The sequence below is a fragment of the Leptidea sinapis genome, chromosome 39 (assembly GCF_905404315.1).
Source record: "Leptidea sinapis chromosome 39, ilLepSina1.1, whole genome shotgun sequence".
NCBI lineage: Eukaryota > Metazoa > Arthropoda > Insecta > Lepidoptera > Pieridae > Leptidea > Leptidea sinapis.
In genome coordinates, this window is record NC_066303.1 from 1,040,760 (window position 1) to 1,062,756 (window position 21,997).

Consider the following 21,997-nt stretch of genomic DNA (forward strand, 5'->3'; position numbering starts at 1 on the left):
CACGTGACGTGTATAATTGGGTATATGGGTCAATTTATGTGAAAGTTCATCATAAACTAACATAAAAATAATGGCGGTCTAAGGTTTTTTATGGCTATCTCTATCTAATAAGAAACATAAAAAAAATATAACTATTGTATTAGATAGCGATCTTGTTTAAAAAAATGAAGCGATTTTAACACCCATTTCGGACGTACAAGCATATCACGGACGCACAGACAGTCTAGACTAGATTGTGATTATTTTATAGCAATAGCAACATATACGATATTGTACAAATTATATTTTTAAGAGCACAAAAAAATCACAACACGCTACGCCGACCAAGCCTCTCACCCTAATTGGCTACTAAACTACATGACACCTCTCAAGCCGTTACAAGATTAAAGAGAAAACTCATCTATCTTTGGTTGAGGTGATGGCTATAACAAAACTAAATCCCCCCACTAAACAATACGGAACTGACTATAGTCCTTACATTCTCACCGGCAGTTGTTAAAACAAAAAAACTGATTTAATTACAGCTGTAGATACAGCAGTAAGGTGAACAGAGGCTATAAAGTTTGAACCTTTGATATAATTGCCTTTTGATATAATCGTTCAGTTGGGGCAGCTCAGTATGGGCATTATTATGGCTGTTCCCCATCCGCATGCTTTCCGATAGCGGATCAGTTCTGCAGGCCCTACAGAGCTACACCAGACCATTTGTATAATGTAAGAGGTGTTATAATTATGAATTAATATAACAAATGTTGAAAATCCTTACTAGAATTATATATAATATAATTCTAGTAAGTTATCCTAGATAATAATCATTGTTTGTCATGTAGATATAAATGTGAACATTTAAATTGTATACGAAAAGCTCAGACAGACTTTCGACACACGTTTTGATAAAATTTTGAAAAAATAATAGAGTCGACTACAGCGTAAGCATCGCTTCAAAAACAAATGGCGCGCTGAGTTAGAACACACGCCGCATTCAACGATCACTGTATTAGTGCTCTTAAATAAAGAATAACAAATTATGCAATATTATATTGTGTCATTGTTATTGCTATAAAATAATCATAATCTACTTCCAGGCTGTCCGTGCATCCAGGATATTATACAGTGTATCTACATTTATTTCTAATCAGAAGCAGGTATATTTTTCTTAATTAGCATCTAAGACCTAACTTTGAAGGAATTCCATTAACATTTCCAGACATACGATGATGGCATTAAGGAACCATTGTACAAGGTTTCAAGCTGCGTACAAATCTATACTAATATTATAAAGCTGCAGTGTTTGTTTGTTTGTTTGTTTGTTTGAACGCGCTAATCTCTGGTACTACTGGTCCGATTTGAATGATTCTTTCAGTGTTGGGTAGTCCATTTATCGAGGAAGGCTATAGGCTATGTTTTTTTTTTCAAAATTAGGGATCCGTAATAAAATTGCTATTTTGTAACACAAGGTGTAAAATCGAAAACCTATTTTTGCGTGCGCTGCAAAAACTATTGACAATAGAACAAAATGATGTACAGGCTATAATATAGGCAATATTTTATTACTTATAAAACTATCGCGTGAATTATACTTTATATGACAAAACAACGTTTGCCGGGTCAGCTAGTATATTATATACATAAATATATTCTTACCATAATAATTATTAATATAATTTGTGTTATTTCGTTTTTTTCCCTGTTAATGAAATAATGCCAAAGCATAACTGTCAAACTGTGATAAAAATTTATCTCATAGAAATATTCGTGCAGAAATGAAATTAAAAATTAAAACGAAATTAAAACTCTCCTCTAAAGTTGTATAAGTGCACACCGTGTGCAAAATTTAATTAAAATCGGTTCAGTAGTTGAGGAATTAATTGCGGATTAATTGCCCTGTGCTGCCCCGGGGCGTAAAAAGAATAGGGTAGTCCCAGGTCCAAGGGTGTCGTAAGAGGCGACTACGGGCTTTTTGAAAGTGGGAGAGTCACGCTGCTGTCTCATGACGTCAGCACAATCGGGCCAGACTCGTCCGGGTTACTTACCACACTCGCACAGAATACCGGCGTGAAGTAGCGGCCTAGTGCCGCTATGTTTCGCATAGGTTAGTGTCGAGGACCGGAGGCCATTCCCCCCCCCCCCCCCCCCCCCCACAAAATATGAGAGCGGTATTTAAAGAGAAATTACCCCAGGAGGGTACCGGCTCTTGTAGAGCCAGAGAATCCCTCCCCGAGCATTCGCGCTCGGGCTGCCCTTCGTATTCTGGGGAGGGCACAGTACCGTGTATGTCACAGGACAAACAGGGCAGCAACACCACGGCACCCCGCTCCACGCTTAATGTGGACTTTTGTAACATCCGGGGAATTCACTCCAACTTAAACGCCGTCCACCACCACCTTGAGACGTCGCAGCCGGCCTTGTGTTTCCTTACGGAGACGCAGATATCTCGACCTAGCGATACGTCATATTTAACGTACCCCGGGTACAAAATTGAGCATAATTTCATGCCTCATGCCGGGGTATGTGTGTACGTTAGGGAGGATATCTGCTGTCGCCGTCTCGGCAATTTTGAGGGTAGGGGCCTGTCTACTCTCTGGCTCCGCGTAGATTTAGAGGACCGCGTCCGCATCTATGCGTGTGTCTACAGGTCCCATAGTGGTAACGCAGAAACGGATCACCTCATGGGCTGCGTTCAAGCGGCATTTGATGACGTGCTTGCTCAGATCCCCTCCGCTGAAATCGTAGTCTTGGGTGATTTCAACGGGCACAATGCCGAATGGCTTGGATCACGTACCACAGACTACGCAGGGCGATCTGTGCATAATTTTGCATTGGCGTATGGTCTGTCCCAATTGGTTGAGTCGCCGACGCGGCTCCCGGATGTGGATAGCCACATGCCGTCCTTATTAGATCTTCTGCTGACTACACATCCCGATGGTTACCAGGTCTCTGTCGACGCCCCTCTCGGAACGTCCGACCATTGCCTGGTCAGGAGTGTAGTGCCTATCCGACGCCAACGTCGCAGACCACCAGCGACCCGCCGCGTTTGGCACTACAAGTCAGCAGATTGGGATAGGATGCGTTCCTTTTTTGCATCCTACCCTTGGGGCAGGGTTTGTTTCCCTTCGGATGATCCTAGTGCCTGCGCCGTTGCAGTAGCCGATGTGATACTGCAGGGCATGGATATTTTTATACCAAGCTCTGTAGTACCGATCGGTGGCAGATCACAGCCCTGGTTCGATGCGTCAGTTAAAGCAGCATCTGACTGCAAAAAACAGGCGTATCGAACTTGGGTTGCGGCGCTGGGCTCAAAGGATCCGAACTGCAAAGTTCTGAAGAGGAAATATAACCGTGCCTCCAGATTTTTTAAGCGGCAAATCGCCCGTGCGAAATCAAAGCACGTCGTCAAAATTGGCGAGCAGCTTTCCAGTTACCCGACCGGAACACGCAAGTTCTGGTCGTTGTCGAAAGCTGCTCTTGGTAACTTCAACCAGCCGTCCATGCCGCCGTTGCACATGAGGAATGACACCCTGGCCCATACGGCAAAAGAGAAAGCCGATCTCCTGTGCACTCTTTTTGCCTCCAACTCGACTCTTGACGACAACGGAAAAACACCGCCGACCATCCTGCGGTGTCAGAGCTCCATGCCTGAAGTACAGTTCCGACAGAAAACTGTTAGGCGAGCTCTGTTTTCGTTAGACGTCAGGAAGTCGAGCGGGCCGGATGGCATTTCTCCAATCATGCTTAGAACGTGTGCCCCTGAGTTGACGCCGGTGCTAACGCGTTTATTCCGGCACTCTTATTCAAAAGGCGTAGTCCCTGATTCATGGAAGTCAGCCCTTGTCCATCCGATCCCAAAAAAAGGAGACAGTTCGGATCCGGCAAACTACAGGCCTATTGTGATTACCTCCCTACTCTCCAAAATCATGGAGAGCATAATTAACCGCCAGCTCTTGGTATACCTTGAGGGTCACCAGTTGATCAACGACCGGCAGTACGGCTTTCGCAATGGTCGGTCGACTGGCGATCTTCTGGTATACCTAACACATAGATGGGCGGCGGCTATTGAAAGCAAGGGGGAAGGCCTGGCAGTTGGTCTGGATATAGCGAAGGCCTTTGATCGTGTATGGCACAAGGCGCTCCTCGCAAAACTTCCATCATTTGGGCTTCCCGAGAGCTTATGCAAGTGGACCTCCAGCTTCCTCACTGGGCGCAGCATACAGGTCGTTATCGACGGTTATTGCTCGAATCCCAAGCCCGTGAACGCTGGAGTTCCCCAAGGCTGTGTGCTATCTCCCACGCTGTTTCTTCTGCATATCAATGATATGTTGGACACCGCCAACATGCATTGCTATGCAGACGACAGCACTGGTGATGCCGTATACACGGGCCATGCAGGTCTCTCTCGGGAAAACGTCGACCAGTGCCGGGAGAAACTTGTGTCTTCTATCGAGTCCTCTCTCGAGAAGGTCGCGGAATGGGGTAAGTTGAACCTTGTCCAATTTAACCCCCAGAAGACTCAAGTTTGCGCGTTTACCACTAAAAAAACCCCATTTGCCGTATCACCGCTCTTCGAGAACACTTCCCTTAAAGCCTCGCCTAGTATCGGAATACTGGGTCTCGAAATCTCGAGCAATTGCCAATTCCGTGGCCATCTGGAGGGCAAAGCCAAACTGACTTCAAAGAAACTGGGCGTCATAAATAGAGCACGGCAATACTTCAAGCCGGCCCACATTCTAGCGCTCTACAAAGCGCAGGTCCGGCCTCACATGGAGTATTGCTGTCATCTCTGGTCTGGCGCACCCCAGTATCAGCTCGATCCATTTGACCGCGTGCAACGCAGAGCAGCTCGAATTGTCGGGAATCCAGTACTCTGTGAACGGCTGGATCATTTGGCGTTGCGTAGAGACGTCGCTTCATTGTGTGTTTTCTACCGCATCTATCACGGGGAGTGTTCCGAAGAGCTGTTCAACCTGATTCCTGCCGCCGAATTCCACCTTCGCACGACACGCCACAAGTTAGGATTTCATCCCCACCATCTGGATGTGTGGCGGTCCTTCACAGTGCGGTTTTCAAGGAGCTTTCTTCCTCGTACCACGAAGCTGTGGAATGAGCTTCCGTGTGCGGTGTTTCCGGGACGATACGACATGGGTACCTTCAAGAAAAGCGCGTACACCTTCCTTAAAGGCCGGCAACGCTCTTGTGATTCCTCTGGTGTTGCAGGAGAGTGTGGGCGGCGGTGATCACTTAACACCAGGTGACCCGTACGCTCGTTTGTCCTCCTATTCCATAAAAAAAATAAAAAATAAACAATATGACACGAAATTAGATTCTATAATGATGTATGTATGTATAGATTAACAAAATAGTTTTAGAATTTTAGTCTTTGTTCGCTCCTCTGTTCCAGGTTGGTTGTTTCTTTCCAATAAGGTCATGAATAAAAAAGGGTAATTTAATTATAATTATACGTCGAATTCTATGCGGGCAAAGTCACAAGCACCATAAAATATTAATCTACAAACAACACGTGTGGGCAAAGTACAAGAATGTTTGTATGATTGATAATGTTGAGTGTTCGATGTACATTAGCCGACGTTGTAACTTAATGTGTATGTTATCTCTTATACTAATAAATGAGTAATGAATATAACAAATACTTAGAAGACTAAATAAGAAGGTACTAGAAGTATATACGACATAGCCTTTTCCAAAAATCTCACCTCACAGATCACTTATATACACCACCAACAAATTATATGTACAAGTAAATAACTTTCGAGGCGCTTTTGCATATTTTGTACATTTACAGGAATCATTAACTTGAAATTTGAATTTCCTTGTAAGTACAGTTAGAGAAAAAGGTTCGTTACAGTTTGAAGAAGAAAATATTTTACAAATGGTGAAGGCCAAATAAATAATAATTATAACATAAACATGCAAATGTTTGTGGGGTCTGACTATTTGGTTTTGGTTAATAAATAAATGAATTGAATTTTTTTGTGGTTTATTCTTAATATGGTTCATAACATTTATTGTTCAGAGTTATTATTTTAAAGTCGTAAAATAAAATCATTTAGATGACGATGAGACAGTTAAAATATCAGAACTCGTATTCATCGGATGACAGTGAGGATGAAGATAAGAAAGAGTGCGAAATACCTGGAGTTGACGAAATTTAGAATTAAAAATTATATTCACTATTTTAATATCGTTAAGGTATTATTATTAGTTTTAATGAATGAATGGCTATAAAAATTTTAAAATTTTTTATAAATTTTTGGTTTATTTATTTTTGTGCTGACCGTACATGTACACACACACAAATGCAAAAATGTCTCGAAAGTAATTTACCTTCTAATGAGTTAAATCGTGACGGTGGACGCGAAACAACGCGTAAATATTATGGTGAATGTATTATAATATTTACGCGTTGGTGGAATGGTTCTAAAGGAATCAATTTTCTCAAAATTCCACCTTCGCACGACACGCCACAAGTTAGGATATCATCCCCACCATCTGGATGTGTGGCGGTCCTCCACAGTGCGGTTTTCAAGGAGCTTTCTTCCTCGTACTACGAAGCTGTGGAATGAGCTTCCTTGTGCGGTGTTCACGGGACGATACGACATGGGTACCTACAAAACAAGCGCGTACACCTTCCTTAAAGGCCGGTAACGCTCTTGTGATTCCTCTGGTGTTGCAAGAAAATGTGGGCGGCGGTGATCACTTAACACCAGGTGACCCGTACGCTCGTTTGTCCTCCTATTCGAAACATAAAAAAAAAGAAAATAAATGTCTTTTATGCCTTTATGCGGACAATGTCGGGTTTGTGGTGGCAAAATGTACTGATGTATTTATTTTTAACGCGTTGTTTGTGGAAAGCTTGGAGTGTCGTGGAAACATGTTGATAAATTTTCCTCATATCGTAGGACACGAGGAATAAAATCAGCAACTTAAGTATACCCCTTGATTCTCACACAGATCCATGCGAATTTAAACTTTATTGCCAATCTTATAGTTGCAAATGCGGCATTATTTTAAAATGTCAGTGTTTTATATTCTAGATGATCCTTGAAGGAAAAGTTGTTGAATTGAAAACTTCTTTACACTTAATACTTACTACTACTTTTTATTTATTTATTTATTATTAACAAATTACATATTATAAATATAAAAAATTTTGTACATACATAAATTCATTCGAGTTTTGCAGTGTACAAAAGGTCGTCGGAATACATAATATTATTTAAATTTAAAGTGTAATACTTAATTATAAATGAAATAGGAAACAAGTTAAAAATACATACAACTATTAATTATGTAGAAAAAAACAAAACAAAAGCAGAAACATTAAGGTGCTAAGACTTTATATTATGAACAACATTACAAACTAAAGAATTTACAATTACTTAATAATACTTGTACAGATATTAAAAGACTTACGTTACTTAAGTTACTTTACTTTTTTACTACGAACACATTTAAAAAAAATAAAATTTGTAAAGGGGAAAGTCCATGTTAGGCTAGCAAACGCCCAGTAATTTACTTTTATCTACAAAAACGTCATATTTTATCTTCTTATATAAAATTAATATATCAAAAAGAGATTGTCACATCTACACGTAAAATAAGCATCGCCACGATATTTAACGATACAAACTACAGGGGGCCTACTCCTAAAATCGATATTCGATAAATCGTGGCATTAGTCGTGTCGAATCCTGCTCTTAGTTACATCGTATTCAATGTCGAATCGATGATTGAACGAACGAAACATTATTCGATATTATCGGTCCTAACCCTACTCTTAGTTGAAAATGTCAGAGACGAATATTCGAATTTCATAAATAATCAAACGTCACTTTTACGATAATCTCAACGACACCTTCTAGGCTGTCGATGCTATTATCGTTTCAAGTTGTATTTTTTTTTTATGGAATAGGAGGACAAACGAGCGTACGGGTCACTTGTTGTTAAGTGATCACCGCCGCCAACAATCTCTTGCAACACCGGAGGAATCACAGGAGCGTTGCCGGCCTTTAAGGAAGGTGTACGCGCTTTTTTTGAAGGTACCCATGTCGTATCGTCCCTGAAACACCGCACAAGGAAGCTCATTCCACAGCTTTGTAGTACGTGGAAGAAAGCTCCTTGAAAACCGCACTGTGGAGGACCGCCACACATCCAGATGGTGAGGATGATATCCTAACTTGTGGCGTGTCGTGCGAAGGTGGAATTCGGCGGCAGGAATCAGGTTAAACAGCTCTTTGGAACACTCCCCGTGATAAATGCGGTAGAAGACACACAATGAAGCGACGTCTCTACGCAACGCCAAGTGATCCAACCGTTCACAGAGCACTGGGTCCCCGACAATTCGAGCTGCTCTGCGTTGCACGCGGTCAAATGGATCGAGCTGATACTGGGGTGCGCCAGACCAGAGATGACAGCAATACTCCATATGTGGCCGGACCTGCGCTTTGTAGAGCGCTAGTATGTGGGCCGGCTTGAAGTATTGCCGTGCTTTATTAATGACGCCCAGTTTCTTTGAAAACAATTTGGCTTTGACTTCCAGATGACCACGAAATTGGCAATCGCTCGAGATTTCGAGACCCAGTATTCCGATACTAGGCGCGGCTTTAAGAGAAGTGTCCTCGAAGAGCGGTGATACGACAAATGGGGTTTTTTTAGTGGTAAACGCGCAAACTTGAGTCTTCTGGGGGTTAAATTGGACAAGGCTCAATTTACCCCATTCCGCGACCTTCTCAAGAGAGGACTCGATAGAAGACACAAGTTTCTCCCGGCACTGGTCGACGATTTCCCGAGAGAGACCTGCATGGCCAGTGTATACGGCATCACCAGTGCTATCGTCTGCATAGCAATGAATGTTGGAGGTGTCAAACATATCATTGATATGCAGAAGAAACAGCGTGGGAGATAGCACAGCCTTGGGGCACTCCAGCATTCACGGGCTTCGGGTTCGAGCAATATCCGTCGACAACGACCTGTATGCTGCGCCCAGTGAGGAAGCTGGAGGTCCACTTGCACAAGCTCTCGGGAAGCTCATATGATGGAAGTTTGGAGAGGAGCGCCTTGTGCCATACACGATCAAAGGCCTTCGCTATATCCAGGCTAACTGCCAGGCCTTCCCCCTTGCTTTCAATAGCCGCTGCCCATCTATGTGTTAGGTATACCAGAAGATCACCCGCCGACCGACCATGGCGAAACCCGTATTATCGGTCGTTGATCAACTGGTGACCCTCTAGATATACCAAGAGCTGACGGCTAATTATGCTCTCCATGATTTTGGAGAGCAGGGAGGTAATAGCAATAGGCCTGTAGTTTGCCGGATCCGAACTGTCTCCTTTTTTTTTGGATCGGATGGACAAGGGCTGACTTCCATGAGTCAGGGACTACGCCTTTAGAATAAGAGTGCCGGAATAAACGCGTTAGCACCGGCGTCAACTCAGGGGCACACGTTCTAAGCACGATTGGAGAAATGCCGTCCGGCCCGCTCGACTTTCTGACGTCCAACGAAAACAGAGCTCGCCTAACAGTTTTCTGTCTGAACTGTACTTCAGGCATAGAGCTCTGACACCACGGGATGGTCGGCGGTGTTTTTCCGTTGTCGTCAAGAGTCGAGTTGGAGGCGAAAAGAGTGCACAAGAGATCGGCTTTCTCGGCCAGGGTGTCATTCCTCATGTGCAACGGCGGCATGGACGGCTGGCTGAAGTTACCAAGAGCAGCTTTCGACAACGACCAGAACTTGCGTGTTCCGGTCGGGTAACTGGAAAGCTGCTCGCCGATTTTGACGACGTGTTTTGACTTTGCACGGGCGATTTGCCGCTTAAAAAAATCTGGAGGCACGGTTGTATTTCCTCTTAAGAACTGTGCAGTTCGGATCCTTTGTGCCCAGCGTCGCAACCCAAGTTCGATACGCCTGTTTTTTGCAGTCAGATGCTGCTTTAACAGACGCATCGAACCAGGGCTGTGATCTGCCACCGATGGGTACTACAGAGTTTGGTATAAAAATATCCATACCCTGTAGTATCACATCGGCTACTGCAACGGCTCAGGCACTAGGATCATCCGAAAAGAAACAAACCCTGCCCCAAGGGTAGGATGCAAAAAAGGAACGCATCCTATCCCAATCTGCTGACTTGTAGTGCCAAACACGGCGGGTCGCTGGTGGTCTACGACGTTGGCGTCGGATAGGCACTACACTCCTGACCAGGCAATGGTCGGACGTTCCGAGAGGGGCGTCGACAAAGACCTGGTAACCATCGGGATGTGTAGTCAGCAGAAGATCCAATAAGGACGGCATGTGGCTATCCACATCCGGGAGCCGCGTTGGCGACTCAACCAATTGGGACAGACCATACGCCAATGCAAAATTATGCACAGATCGCCCTGCGTAGTCTGTGGTACGTGATCCAAGCCATTCGGCATTGTGCCCGTTGAAATCACCCAAGACTACGATTTCAGCGGAGGGGATCTGAGCAAGTACGTCGTCAATTGCCGCTTGAACGCAGCCCATGAGATGATCGGTTTCTGCGTTACCACTATGGGACCTGTAGACACACGCATAGATGCGGACGCGGTCCTCTAAATCTACGCGGAGTCAGAGAGTGGACAGGTCCCTACCCTCAAAATTGCCGAGACGGCGACAGCAGATATCCTCCCTGTATATATATGAGGCAAAAAATTGTGCTAAATTTTAAGTTAAATATGACGTATCGCTAGGTCGAGATATCTGCGTCTCAGTAAGGAAACACAAGGCCGGCTGCGCCGTCTCAAGGTGGTGGTGGACGGCGTTTAAATTGGAGTGAATTCCCCTGATATTGCAAAAGTCCACGTTGAGTGTGGAGCGGGGTGCCGTGGTGATACTGCCTCGTTTGTCCTTGGTCATGCGCGGTTCTGTGCCCTCCCCAGAATACGAAGGGCAGCCCGGGCTAGAGTGCCCGGGGAGGGATTCTCCAACTCTGGTAGAGCCGGTACCCTCCTGGGGTAAAATCTTTTTGAGTACCGCTGTCATATTCGGGTGGAGGGGTGGGGGGGGGGGAATGGCCACCGGTCCTCGACACTAACCTATGCGAAACATAGCGGCACTAGGCCGCTACTTCACGCCGGTATTCTGTGCGAGTGTGGTAATTAACCCGGACGAGTCTGGCCCGATTGTGCTGACGTCAAAAGACGGCAGCGTGACTCTCCCACTTCTAAAAAGCCCTTAGTCGCCTCTTACGACACCCATGGGCCTGGGACTCCCCTGTTCTTTTTGGGACGCCCCGGGAAAAGTGCAGGGCAAATATATGTATAGATATATTTGCCATACAATATACATACTTAATAAATATTATTGAAATAATTATATGTGATTTACTATTCAACAAGATTTTTTTACTACTAAGTCATTTAAGTCATTTTGTTGATCGTTTATGCGTAGAAATAATGCAAATGGCCGCCTGAGAAATAGGAAGTCGACGAGAAGGGTTGAGTTACTTTTTTTTACATTTTATTATCTGCAAGTCTTGTATTATTTATTCAATTTTAAATGGTCATATTATATTCATTACATATTTTTTTAACATTTACATTATGTGTAAATAATACCAAATTGGTGGTGCAGAGTCTGGCATGGTCCTTAGCACCTATACTATGTTTTGACTTTTGACACTTAACAGCGACATAGCACAGATAATGTTTAGATTTGAACATATTTCATTCACACTAACATCGTAAAAAAGTCAAAATATTAGTCTATGGTAACGATAAACGATAAGGAATTCGAACATTTGTTAGAGTAGGATAGTTGCGATATATTCGGAGTATTATCGTATCGTTCCGAATCTATCGTTGTCGATTTTGCGAGTGGTCTACTCGTACTACCTGTACCTTTGACGACATATTTGAATGTTTCGAATCAGTGCTGCCAATTACTAATTATTCGAAGCGATTTACTGATTAATGATATTTGATTTTATCGATTTTGAACCGGTTAATATTCTATCTATTTGTTACAATATAATATGGTCATCATCACACAGGTTTTAAATAATAGGATAATGTGAATAGCTTTTTGTACTACAGCAACTGGATGTAGTAGCAAATACTCGTATATTGTTGCACAGTGCGATTGTTAGATATTAATAATAGCCTGCAATGTTAATAATAATAGTATTAAAAAGTAATGAAATAGATCAGTTTAAATCTATAATATAATTAATTAATTACCAGTCTCCTTTGCACCGGATGCAGGCTAGAGTATGGGTACCACAACAGCGCCTATTTCTGCCGTGAAGCAGTAATGTGTAAGCTTTACTGTGTTTCGGTCTGAAGGGCGCTGTAGCTAGTGAAATTGAGTTTTTTAAGAATGCTACCGCTAGCTAGTCAAATTACTGGGCAAATGAGACTTGACATCTCATGTCTCGAGATGACGATTGCAGTTGTAATGCCGCCCAGAATTTTTGGCTTTTTCAACAAGTTTTTGTGTGTATGTGCGTTTTCAATTAGTTTTTCTCGGTTATTACTACTTTACCGACGACTTAGCTTTTAAAATGGACACCTACGATTTTATCACCCATACGACCACGGCCTGAATATGGATCTTGCTCCCGCTGGCCGCTTCTCACGATAACCCAGCTCGGACTTGGACTCGATTTCTTGAAATAAGAAAAATTTATTTGCAATTCGATGTAAAGCAGTAATACTTATTATGAAGAATAAAAAAATTTTTTTCTTAATTTAAGTGAATTTCCTAACTAGTATCTTATTTATAGTTAATATTATAATCCCCATATAGTTTCTATGTGTGCACTCGTAGCCGAAGTTAGTAGGACTCATGCGCATCCCTCTTTCTTACAATTCACAATCTCATTCATGAATGATAATTTTTCGTGGGGCCATCTTGAATTTTACAAATAATCGCAAATTTTCGTTTTACACATGGCGAGAACCTTCTGATTCTCTTTCCCTCCATCACCTTCTTTCACAATTATTATTTATGTTGATACGACCTAAAATCTCTCTGGAACTGTTAAAATTACTATATATATAATATATGAATATACGGGATAAAATGTATGTTTTTTTACCCCTGACTCCAATGACGTTCTATACATAAAGCCGAAATTTGGAACATGCTACAACATACACCACAATAAGGTATATCTATACATTGCCGCATTTACTCCAGTTTTTCAAAATATCCTTCAATATTAAGTCAATAAGCAGCAATGTATTCAGTTGAGGTTCAGTGCAGAACTGCGTTTATAACAATTATTACATTTCAATTCACTCGGGGCTTATCAACAATAAATATATTTTTGACTGCCCACGCCTTTGCCCGCGAACACACATGACTAAGCACGTAGTACCTACTTATAAAAATCTTTGTTTCTTAAAACTTTATTAGCTTTATATTAAATGAAAATATCGCAATATTTTTTATTAGTATATAAGTAGATATTAGATATTCTTATTTTTTTAATGTACAGTTTTTCATTTTTACGATTTTATTATTTGTGTAGAATAATCGTTCAGGATAATTTAGTCAGTCGAATAAAAAAAAAAGAAACTATATTTCTTAAAATTTTTTTTTTGTTGGAAAGCCATAACTTTCAAATTATTTATCAAATTAGATTATTATTCACATACCAATATGAAGTTTTCCGCTATTGACGAAAAAGTGAGATCTCTGTGTCTATTAAAAAGATGCGTTTTGTAAAAGTTCTGACGAATAATGTCCTGTTGGTTAAGTTTTCTTTATTAGAGCTTTAATTGATTTTAAATGTATCGCTCATATCTTATCAAGTAATCTGTAGCGATATATGATTGGTCCATTGCCATTGTAGTTTATTACAATTATAATAGCAACAGATCAATGCATCTTTTATTATTTTATTTATTCTTTAGTAATAATAATATATCTATTTTCTTCATAAAAGGTCGTACACTAATACAGTAGATAATTATATGAGTGTTACAGTTTTAACAGCTGGTATTTGTTAGGAGGTGATGTCTGACGTAGGTTTACATATGTATACTTGTCTCGGTTAACTAAATTATTTAAGTTAATATAAGTCGAGTCTTTAATTCCTGTTTTGGACGGTGTACGCTTTATATATACATCTATTTCTCTTCTTTCATCCCCCTGACTCGATTTTAAGCATTTTTTTCTTTGTACAGAAATTCTACAGATTTATTATAAGTATAGATTAGGATTATTAAACATACGTATTATCCATTTGGACTATTCAATTATAAAAATCACGGAATACATTTGGCATTTTTTTTGTTTTATCCAAAGCATTTGACCCCTTGCACCATTTTTTGTAGAAGACGATATCCATGAAGTTGCAATGTTTGCTGATGATATTTATTTTTAACGACGAGGTGAACAATGTTCTATTAAAGATAGTACGTTGGCTTGAGACGAATGATTTAAAACAGTATAAATTTAAATGTCTACGGTGACTACTACAAACTCAGTAGACATACACGCCATCGTACTCATTAACGACGAGTGATTGGAACTTATATATGATACTATGAACTTAGGTGTTTGATAAAAATTTCCAGATTTTGGGTCAAGAGATGCGATTCCGGCCTTTAAGTTGGGAGTGCTCTATACTTAAATGTTCCTAATTCTCAGTGTGCTCCACACATTATCTACCAATTCGCAATAGTCAAGCTCAAAATCATTGAGTTTGTGTTTCTAGGTGGTCGGTATTTCCCATACTGTGTAATGTCAAGGGATACGTTAATAAGTAAACAAACCTATTTTACTTGAACGTGCCAACAATGGCTATTTTCAACAAATTGGGTTGTTAACATAAGTCACGCACTTTTTGAACTAATTAGAGCATTTTTTCTTAGTAATAATTACCATTGCATATACGTAACCATGCATGCATACACGGGCAGATTATGATTTTATTCAGCAATTGCATAAGTGGTAGTAACATGTTGTTTAAATAATTGCAACTGGAAAAGTTTCTTGCGCAGTATCTTATCTCAGAGCGCCGTTTGTGTCCGAATCGGTGATAGTGATTGCATTGACATCAAAATAATTATCAATCATTTAATTTTGAACAATAAATTACATATGACTATATAAAATTTATTACTAGTTATTCACATGAGACGTATTTTTTCTACGAGTAGTCCATTCTTTAATTATGTGTCTGGTTACTTGGGTTTGATCGGAACATACTGTGACTATGATTTTGCCAAAAAATGTAAACACAAAATTAATAAATAAAAAATAATATGTTCAGGAACATAATTTGATAGCCAACGGATTTGCTAATATAAAAAATATCAAATAAATAATAGATAAAAGAAACAACAAAAAATTCGCTTTCATAAAAAACTAAACTAAACGGTAGAAAATTATTTTTCGATAAGTTTCTAAATCCCAAGAGCGTTTTCCGCATGGCCGGTGTATACGGTATCTCCAGTACAGTGTTATTATAATAATACTGCGTGTCTGTATGAGAGTATGCGAGTACATGCGACTTTGACCTTAGTACTACATCCTGTAAAAGTGATAAAATCAAAACACAAATTGAATATCAATGGCTTGTATCTAATCGGAAGATATTTATAATCCAATATTATGAATTTATCGCGCATTTTTTTTTGCGATATCGTATGGGCTGACGTCTAGAAAGCCAAATTAAAATGTAGTATAATATTATTCTGTAAGTTTATATTCGGAATGATGTGATTAACAAAAATATCAGGGTACATTTTAAGGTATTTTCAAACTTAGTACCTTTACCATTACGTTACTTTTGTCAATAAGATATAACACGATGGGTCGCTGGTGTTCTGCAACGCGGCCTTTGAGTAGACCCTACACTCTTCACCAGGCAATGGTCGGACGTTCCCAGAGGGGTGTTGATACAGACCTGGTAACTATCGGGATGAGTAGTAAGGCTAATAAGGACGGCATGTGGCTATCCACGTCTGGAAGCCAGCGCGCCAGAGAGTAGACAGGTCCCTGCCCTCTAAATTTGTGAGACGGTGACTTTAGATATCTTCCTTAATTATGCTCAATTTTGTACCCGGCGTCGTATGTTGCGTAGGTCGGTCGAGATATCTGCATCTCCGTAAGGAAAAACGTAAGGATAATGGGGCAGTCGGCCTTACCCATCCATCAAGGGGTTTGGTGGTAGACGGCGTTTAAATTGGAGTGGATTCCCCTAATGTTGAAAAAGTCCATACTAATTGTGGATCGGGTTGGCGTGGTGTTGATGCCTCCACAAAATAAGATAGGCGGTCCGAACGAGAATGCGCGGGGAGAGATTCTCAGACTCTGGAGCAGGTATCCTATTGGGGTAAAATCTCTTTGAGGACCGCTGTCGTAAATCTCACCATCATAATGCCTGTAAATGTTGAGACCAGATTGACACTTAGTCCATGCGAAAATTCTTCAATACCAATTTTATGGTTTCTTTTAGGAACTCCAAATTATCCAAACTTTCGCTTCGGAAATATTCGCCTTTTTACCATGATTACTACGTGGACCACCTGATCTTTTTCTGTCAAAAACATTCGACTTTTGTGCGCCCGTTCTTCTCAGGTCTAACGCATTCTTTTTTTAATGGTAGTTTTTGCAGTTCAATAAGTGATTTTAAATCCTATCGTGTTAATTGAGTTTGTACTAATACCAAGTGGATAAAGAGTTTCATTATTCAAATATAGACATTTTGCCAGGGGCGTGCATATCATATAGGCAATTAGGCAGTGCCTACCTCAATTTAAACCTAAATAAATATAGCACTAGTGTTACAGTTAATTTACTACCTACGGTAAGCAGTCTACAGATTGCATATATGAAGAAAGCAGCGTTTTATACAACTTACGTCTACTGTCGAAGTAAATCGCAAGCACGACTCATTAAATCTACAATGCCTACCTTGCTAGAAAACCATAGCACGCTTCTGCATTTGGCTCCATATCTACGCTCTGTAATATTATCACAGCAATTCGATTCTCTTTATCAGCCCATTCCATTTTAATAAAACAAGAATATTTAAAACAGATTGGCGCGGAAGAAATCGTGGGAGAAATCTCAATAAATATATATTTGTAAGAAAGACACGTTGCAAATCCAAACGTATTATTATTGTTTTTAAATTATTGTAACTAACTGTAAAGATTTAAAGGCGTATTTTACATGCTGTAAGTTTGAAGTTATGTCAATCTGTGTTCTACTCATATCAGAGAGGTTAAAACATAAAAACCAAGGCCATTTTTGAATGTCAGTCAATTCACACATAATTATACTATTAGCTCTATTTTTTACTTGTAGTGATCATAATTATCTTCGTTCTTGTAAACAGATGATAAATAGGATTAGGTACTATTTTCTCGATGTTATAAAATCACTCGGTGCTCTACTTTATCAGTTAAAACCAAAAATAAATCAATTCAATTTCTTCTTTCTAGCTAGCCTTTCTTGTGTTGTGGCCATCACAATTTAGCATCATCAACCAAAGAGGTTGTTAATACTACGTGATAAGAGGCGGGATTGCCAATGTAAAAATTGAAATTTAGTTTACTATGAAACGTGCAGTCATTTGACATTAGTTTGAAATAGTAGTTATTACAGGGTTTCGATTCGCAAGCGATAGGTTATACGCATGTAACTTATTATTATTTATTTAATCTTAAATAGATTTTTTTATTAAATTTGTGCTGATAATCAAAATTAAATATACAAAAGTGCAATATATACGCGCGAAATATAAAACATCGAAACGCGATGCTATTGGTTGAAGCGCGTTGTGATAATTAATTAAATTTTTAAGTTTTCTCAATTTATATTTTCTCACATTAATTTCTAAAACTAAACATAATATATAAATGTAGAAAATATAATTTAACTGGAATTACCATATCCATTGTTTCTTTCTGTTATTAAAGATCATTAACATATGATTCTCGTTGAGATCAATGTTAAGATTCTGTTTCAAGTTTTTGCATTTGTAAAGTAATAAACAATCAAACTATAAACTAAATAAAAACGCGCCCGCTCATTGTATGCATTATCACTATATGTAATGAAATGTCATGGGCTGAATTAGTTGTACTGCGAATTTATAGGCATTTCTAGGTAAAAAAAATTGGTTCTAAATAAGTAATCACCAACACATTATATACTAAATTTATTCTGATTTGTTCAGTAGTTTTCGCAGTATAACCGAAGTAAAATACCGACCATACATTTATTAGTACAATATAGATTCAGGATTGACTCTGATGTCACAGAAACCCCATTTGACTAGCCGAAATATATTGCCGGGAATGAATATTTATTTTTTAATTTTTAAAGCGTGACCACTTTTGATTTGTCAATGTGTGCCTTAGTTAGTGGTTTTATATTCAAATACTAAGGAGCTAATGCCAAGCGCGGCTGACTGCTAACGAATTGGATATCATGCCCACCATCTGGATGTGTGGCGATCCTCCACTGTGCGCTTTTCAAGGAGCTTTCTTCCAAGTACTACAAAGCTGTGGAATAAGCTTCCTTGTGCGGTGTTTCCGGGACGATACGACATGGGTACCTTCAAAAAAGCGCGTACACCTTCCTTAAAAGCCGGCAACTCTCCTGTGATTCTTCTGGTGTTGCAAGAGAATGTGGGCGGTGGTCACTTAACACCAGGTGACCCGTACGCTCGTTTGCACGCAAAATTGGTTACCCGTTACAGTAACAACAGATTCGTTTTCATTTTCTATCTTGCTGTATGTCCGTTAGAGATGTTCATATCTCTTGCACGCGTTGTTCATATATTGTAAGTCTGGTTAATTGTGTCGAGACTTGCTCTATCTTTAGCAAGCATTTAATTCTTCACGGATTAGATTAGTTCAGACTTAACTATACTGATAAGGCAGTGTTTATGATATTGACCTGTTTGATGATAAAATGGATGCGTGGAAATTTACTACGATTATATCTAAATAGAGTTAGGTATTATGTAGTGGATCTATGATGCTTTATCTGAAGATGTTGTTATCAGAATACAGTTAAAGACATAAGGATGGCTGCAGGGAAATTATGGTTTTCCAAATGGGAATTATTCATACGAAGGTTTTCGTACCATAAAACAAGACATCGATAAGTATAACAAGTCTGAAATTTAGTACGTTTGAGATAAGTATGTGTAATTGTTCCATAAACGATAACACACCATTCCACAGAGAAACAAGTCGATAAGTGAATAAAGTTTAGTTATTACAATATTTTTTCATAAGTCTAGGATATTTTCGCTTTATACAGAGCCAACTCGTTTTTTTTTTTTAATTTTGTTGAGAACCCTAATCTGCATTGTGACTCTTTGGAACTGAGGTATCAATATGATTGAGTATATTGTATATAACATTAGGGGTTTGTACTTATCAATAATTTTTTTTTCATTTTCATCGCGGCCATTTTGTTTTTCGTTATTTTTGTTTTGTATTACTTGTTGCTATAGCGAAAATACTGTGATAAATTCAGAAAAAACAAAAAGACGACGATTACCTGATGGTATGAGTTACGCTCCACTCGTTACAATGCAGTGCCTGTCAGGATTCCTGAGCGGCATCGCAATAACACTCGTCACAATAATACTTTAAATCGGCTTTAGTACTCACGAATCGGTTTTGGTATTGACTAGTTTTGGACCAATCGGAGATCGTTCATCAGGCTGTTTGTTGAGAGTTCACGGTCGCGTCCCGTCTAGCACTGCCAATTTGTGCTCGTTGATTGCGGCTTGACAAGCGGTGGTACGCGGCGGTTTAAGAGATGACGGGCGGTCACCGGAGTCTAAGTAATAAAGTTTTCGCTAATTACCCTGTGGGTATAGAACCCTAAAAAACTAAAACAACGTTGAGCTATTGCTCCTCTTCTTAAGATTCTGTGTCATTTAAATTTAGAACTGTTTTTTTGGCGCGTGTATCAGTAAGTATAGCAATAGAGTGTGAGTGAGAGGACTAATGAAAAGCAACACCATTTTAGATTCTCTTCTCTATTGACTCCGGTTACGTTTACGTTTTGTAAAGCAATGAGGGTTGCTTAAATTATAAATGAATGTATTTGTTCCAGATGACGATATGCCGGTCCGTGATGGTGTTAGGAAGACGCTGGTGGGGGCTATTGATGATGGGACCAAGACTGTGCGGTTTGTGGTAAGTATTTTATGGTATTTTTACGAGCAGAACCTACCTGTTCTTAAGCGACGTCATCCGCCCCCTGCAGCGCCGAAATGAGTCGTAACGCATAACAAAAATATATATGGCGTAGCGGTTTGAAAGAGGGACATCTCAAGTCATATTCCTAATATGCGGTTATTGGGGTTGAGCAGGTTATCAACTGTAAAGTAGATCCTGTAGTTGAAGACACAACCTGAGAGTTGAACAAGATACACCAATATTTATGAACCATACGTCACTAGAACACCAGAACGGTTGGCTCAGTGGAAGAGCGCTCGGACGGAACCCAAGAGGTCGAGTTCCGCATCGTTCATAAATTTTAGCTAAAATTTAATTTAATAAAGGTATTGTCCGAGCTGTCGATGACAGGATCTTCAACCATTAGCGCCCGTTCACGAGCATGACGCATGGAAGTTGAAGTTTTAAAATAATTAATATTTAAGGCCCCGAAAGGACATCAGTATTATTATTTTAAATACTAGTGACGAACGAGACCTCTCCTGTCTGTTTTAATCAACAAACCAACCATCATTTTTAATCTTACTCTATGGGAAATGTTTGAACCTGAATAGATTGTGATCTCGACATCCTAGAAGCTCAATGATTTTAAGGCTTTCTCATCAAGACCTTATGGGACAGACACCCAATATCTAATCAGAATCACTTTATTCATGTAGGTTATAGAAATGACACTAATTAATGTCAAAAGTTTATCTTGTTACAATAACAACCACTTCGGAAAATTTTAAATGAGAAGAAGTGGCAAGAAACTCATTGCCACTATTTTAAATCAACAGGCGTTTTCCAATGCCGTGTTTGTGTTTTATATACCTATACAGATAGATAGTACCTATTTAGCATTCCCTTTCATATGTATATTTATATCTTCAGTTTGCTGTTAATTAAGTTTAAATTAATTAAAATGAAATGGATAGCCATTTTGTTCATGGGTCGGGTGTTCTGGCGAGATGGGGAGGCTACGTCCCTGTTCTATTTATAATGTGACTATATAATATGATGTAGATCAATACGCGTAAAGAGAGTCCCTCTTGTGAGGGAAAGGGAGCAAGAAAACTGTCTTGGCATTAATGTTGGTGCTGTTTGTGATTTTAAACACGAACGGCCTTACAAATAAACTTGGTATAAAGTTATACCTGATAATATAGAAATCTTTATTATAAATCCTTCATACATTACTTAGTTCACTTAATTCTACTTAATATTATTATACTATAATAACAATACAAGTAATGGAACATACACGACATTTTTCTGGACAAACAACACCAAATACATCAAAATAATTTTCAAATATTCACAATGTTTTGAAAATAATCGCACCACTAATCCCGTAGGATAAGTAGTGTTTCTAATAGTTAATTAAAATATTTTATATTATTTTAGTTGTCACTAGCATTAAACTAGGCCGGGTCTGTATTTTAATACTAGTTACTTCCAGATACATTGTTTTTTACAGATAACTTCAATACATAAAAAAAGCGTATATAACTTTAACAGTTCTACGAGAAAATAAATAACATTTGTCTATCATACATATTACTGGTTAGTACTTGAGCGGTCAGTAATAAAATTGAGGGTATACTTAAAAACATTTGGGTTGACTACAAAGACTGTTGACTTGGGCTATTTTCATATAATAATATAGTAAGGTATTTTTGATTGGGTTTATTTTGAACTTTTAAAGTAATAATGTATAATAAAGTATTAAAGATAAATATATAAGGGTACATGTATACATATAGATAAATAGAAATATTAATTTATTGTAGATGTGAAATATAAGCTATTATTATGCATA

At 39.3% G+C, this 21,997-nt stretch overlaps 1 protein-coding gene across 5 annotated transcripts in view; it reads left to right on the forward strand.

The window, feature by feature from the left end:
- The window catches only part of LOC126976079 (glycerol kinase-like), a 59,154-nt gene that overhangs the window by 11,705 nt on the left and 25,452 nt on the right, over positions 1–21,997 (forward strand). For all 5 annotated transcript variants that reach the window (XM_050824259.1, XM_050824260.1, XM_050824261.1 and 2 more), the window contains exon 2: positions 20,072–20,154. In XM_050824259.1, the coding sequence (XP_050680216.1) occupies positions 20,080–20,154 (75 nt within the window). In that variant the 5' untranslated portion in view covers positions 20,072–20,079. The remainder of the gene's footprint in view (positions 1–20,071; positions 20,155–21,997) is intronic.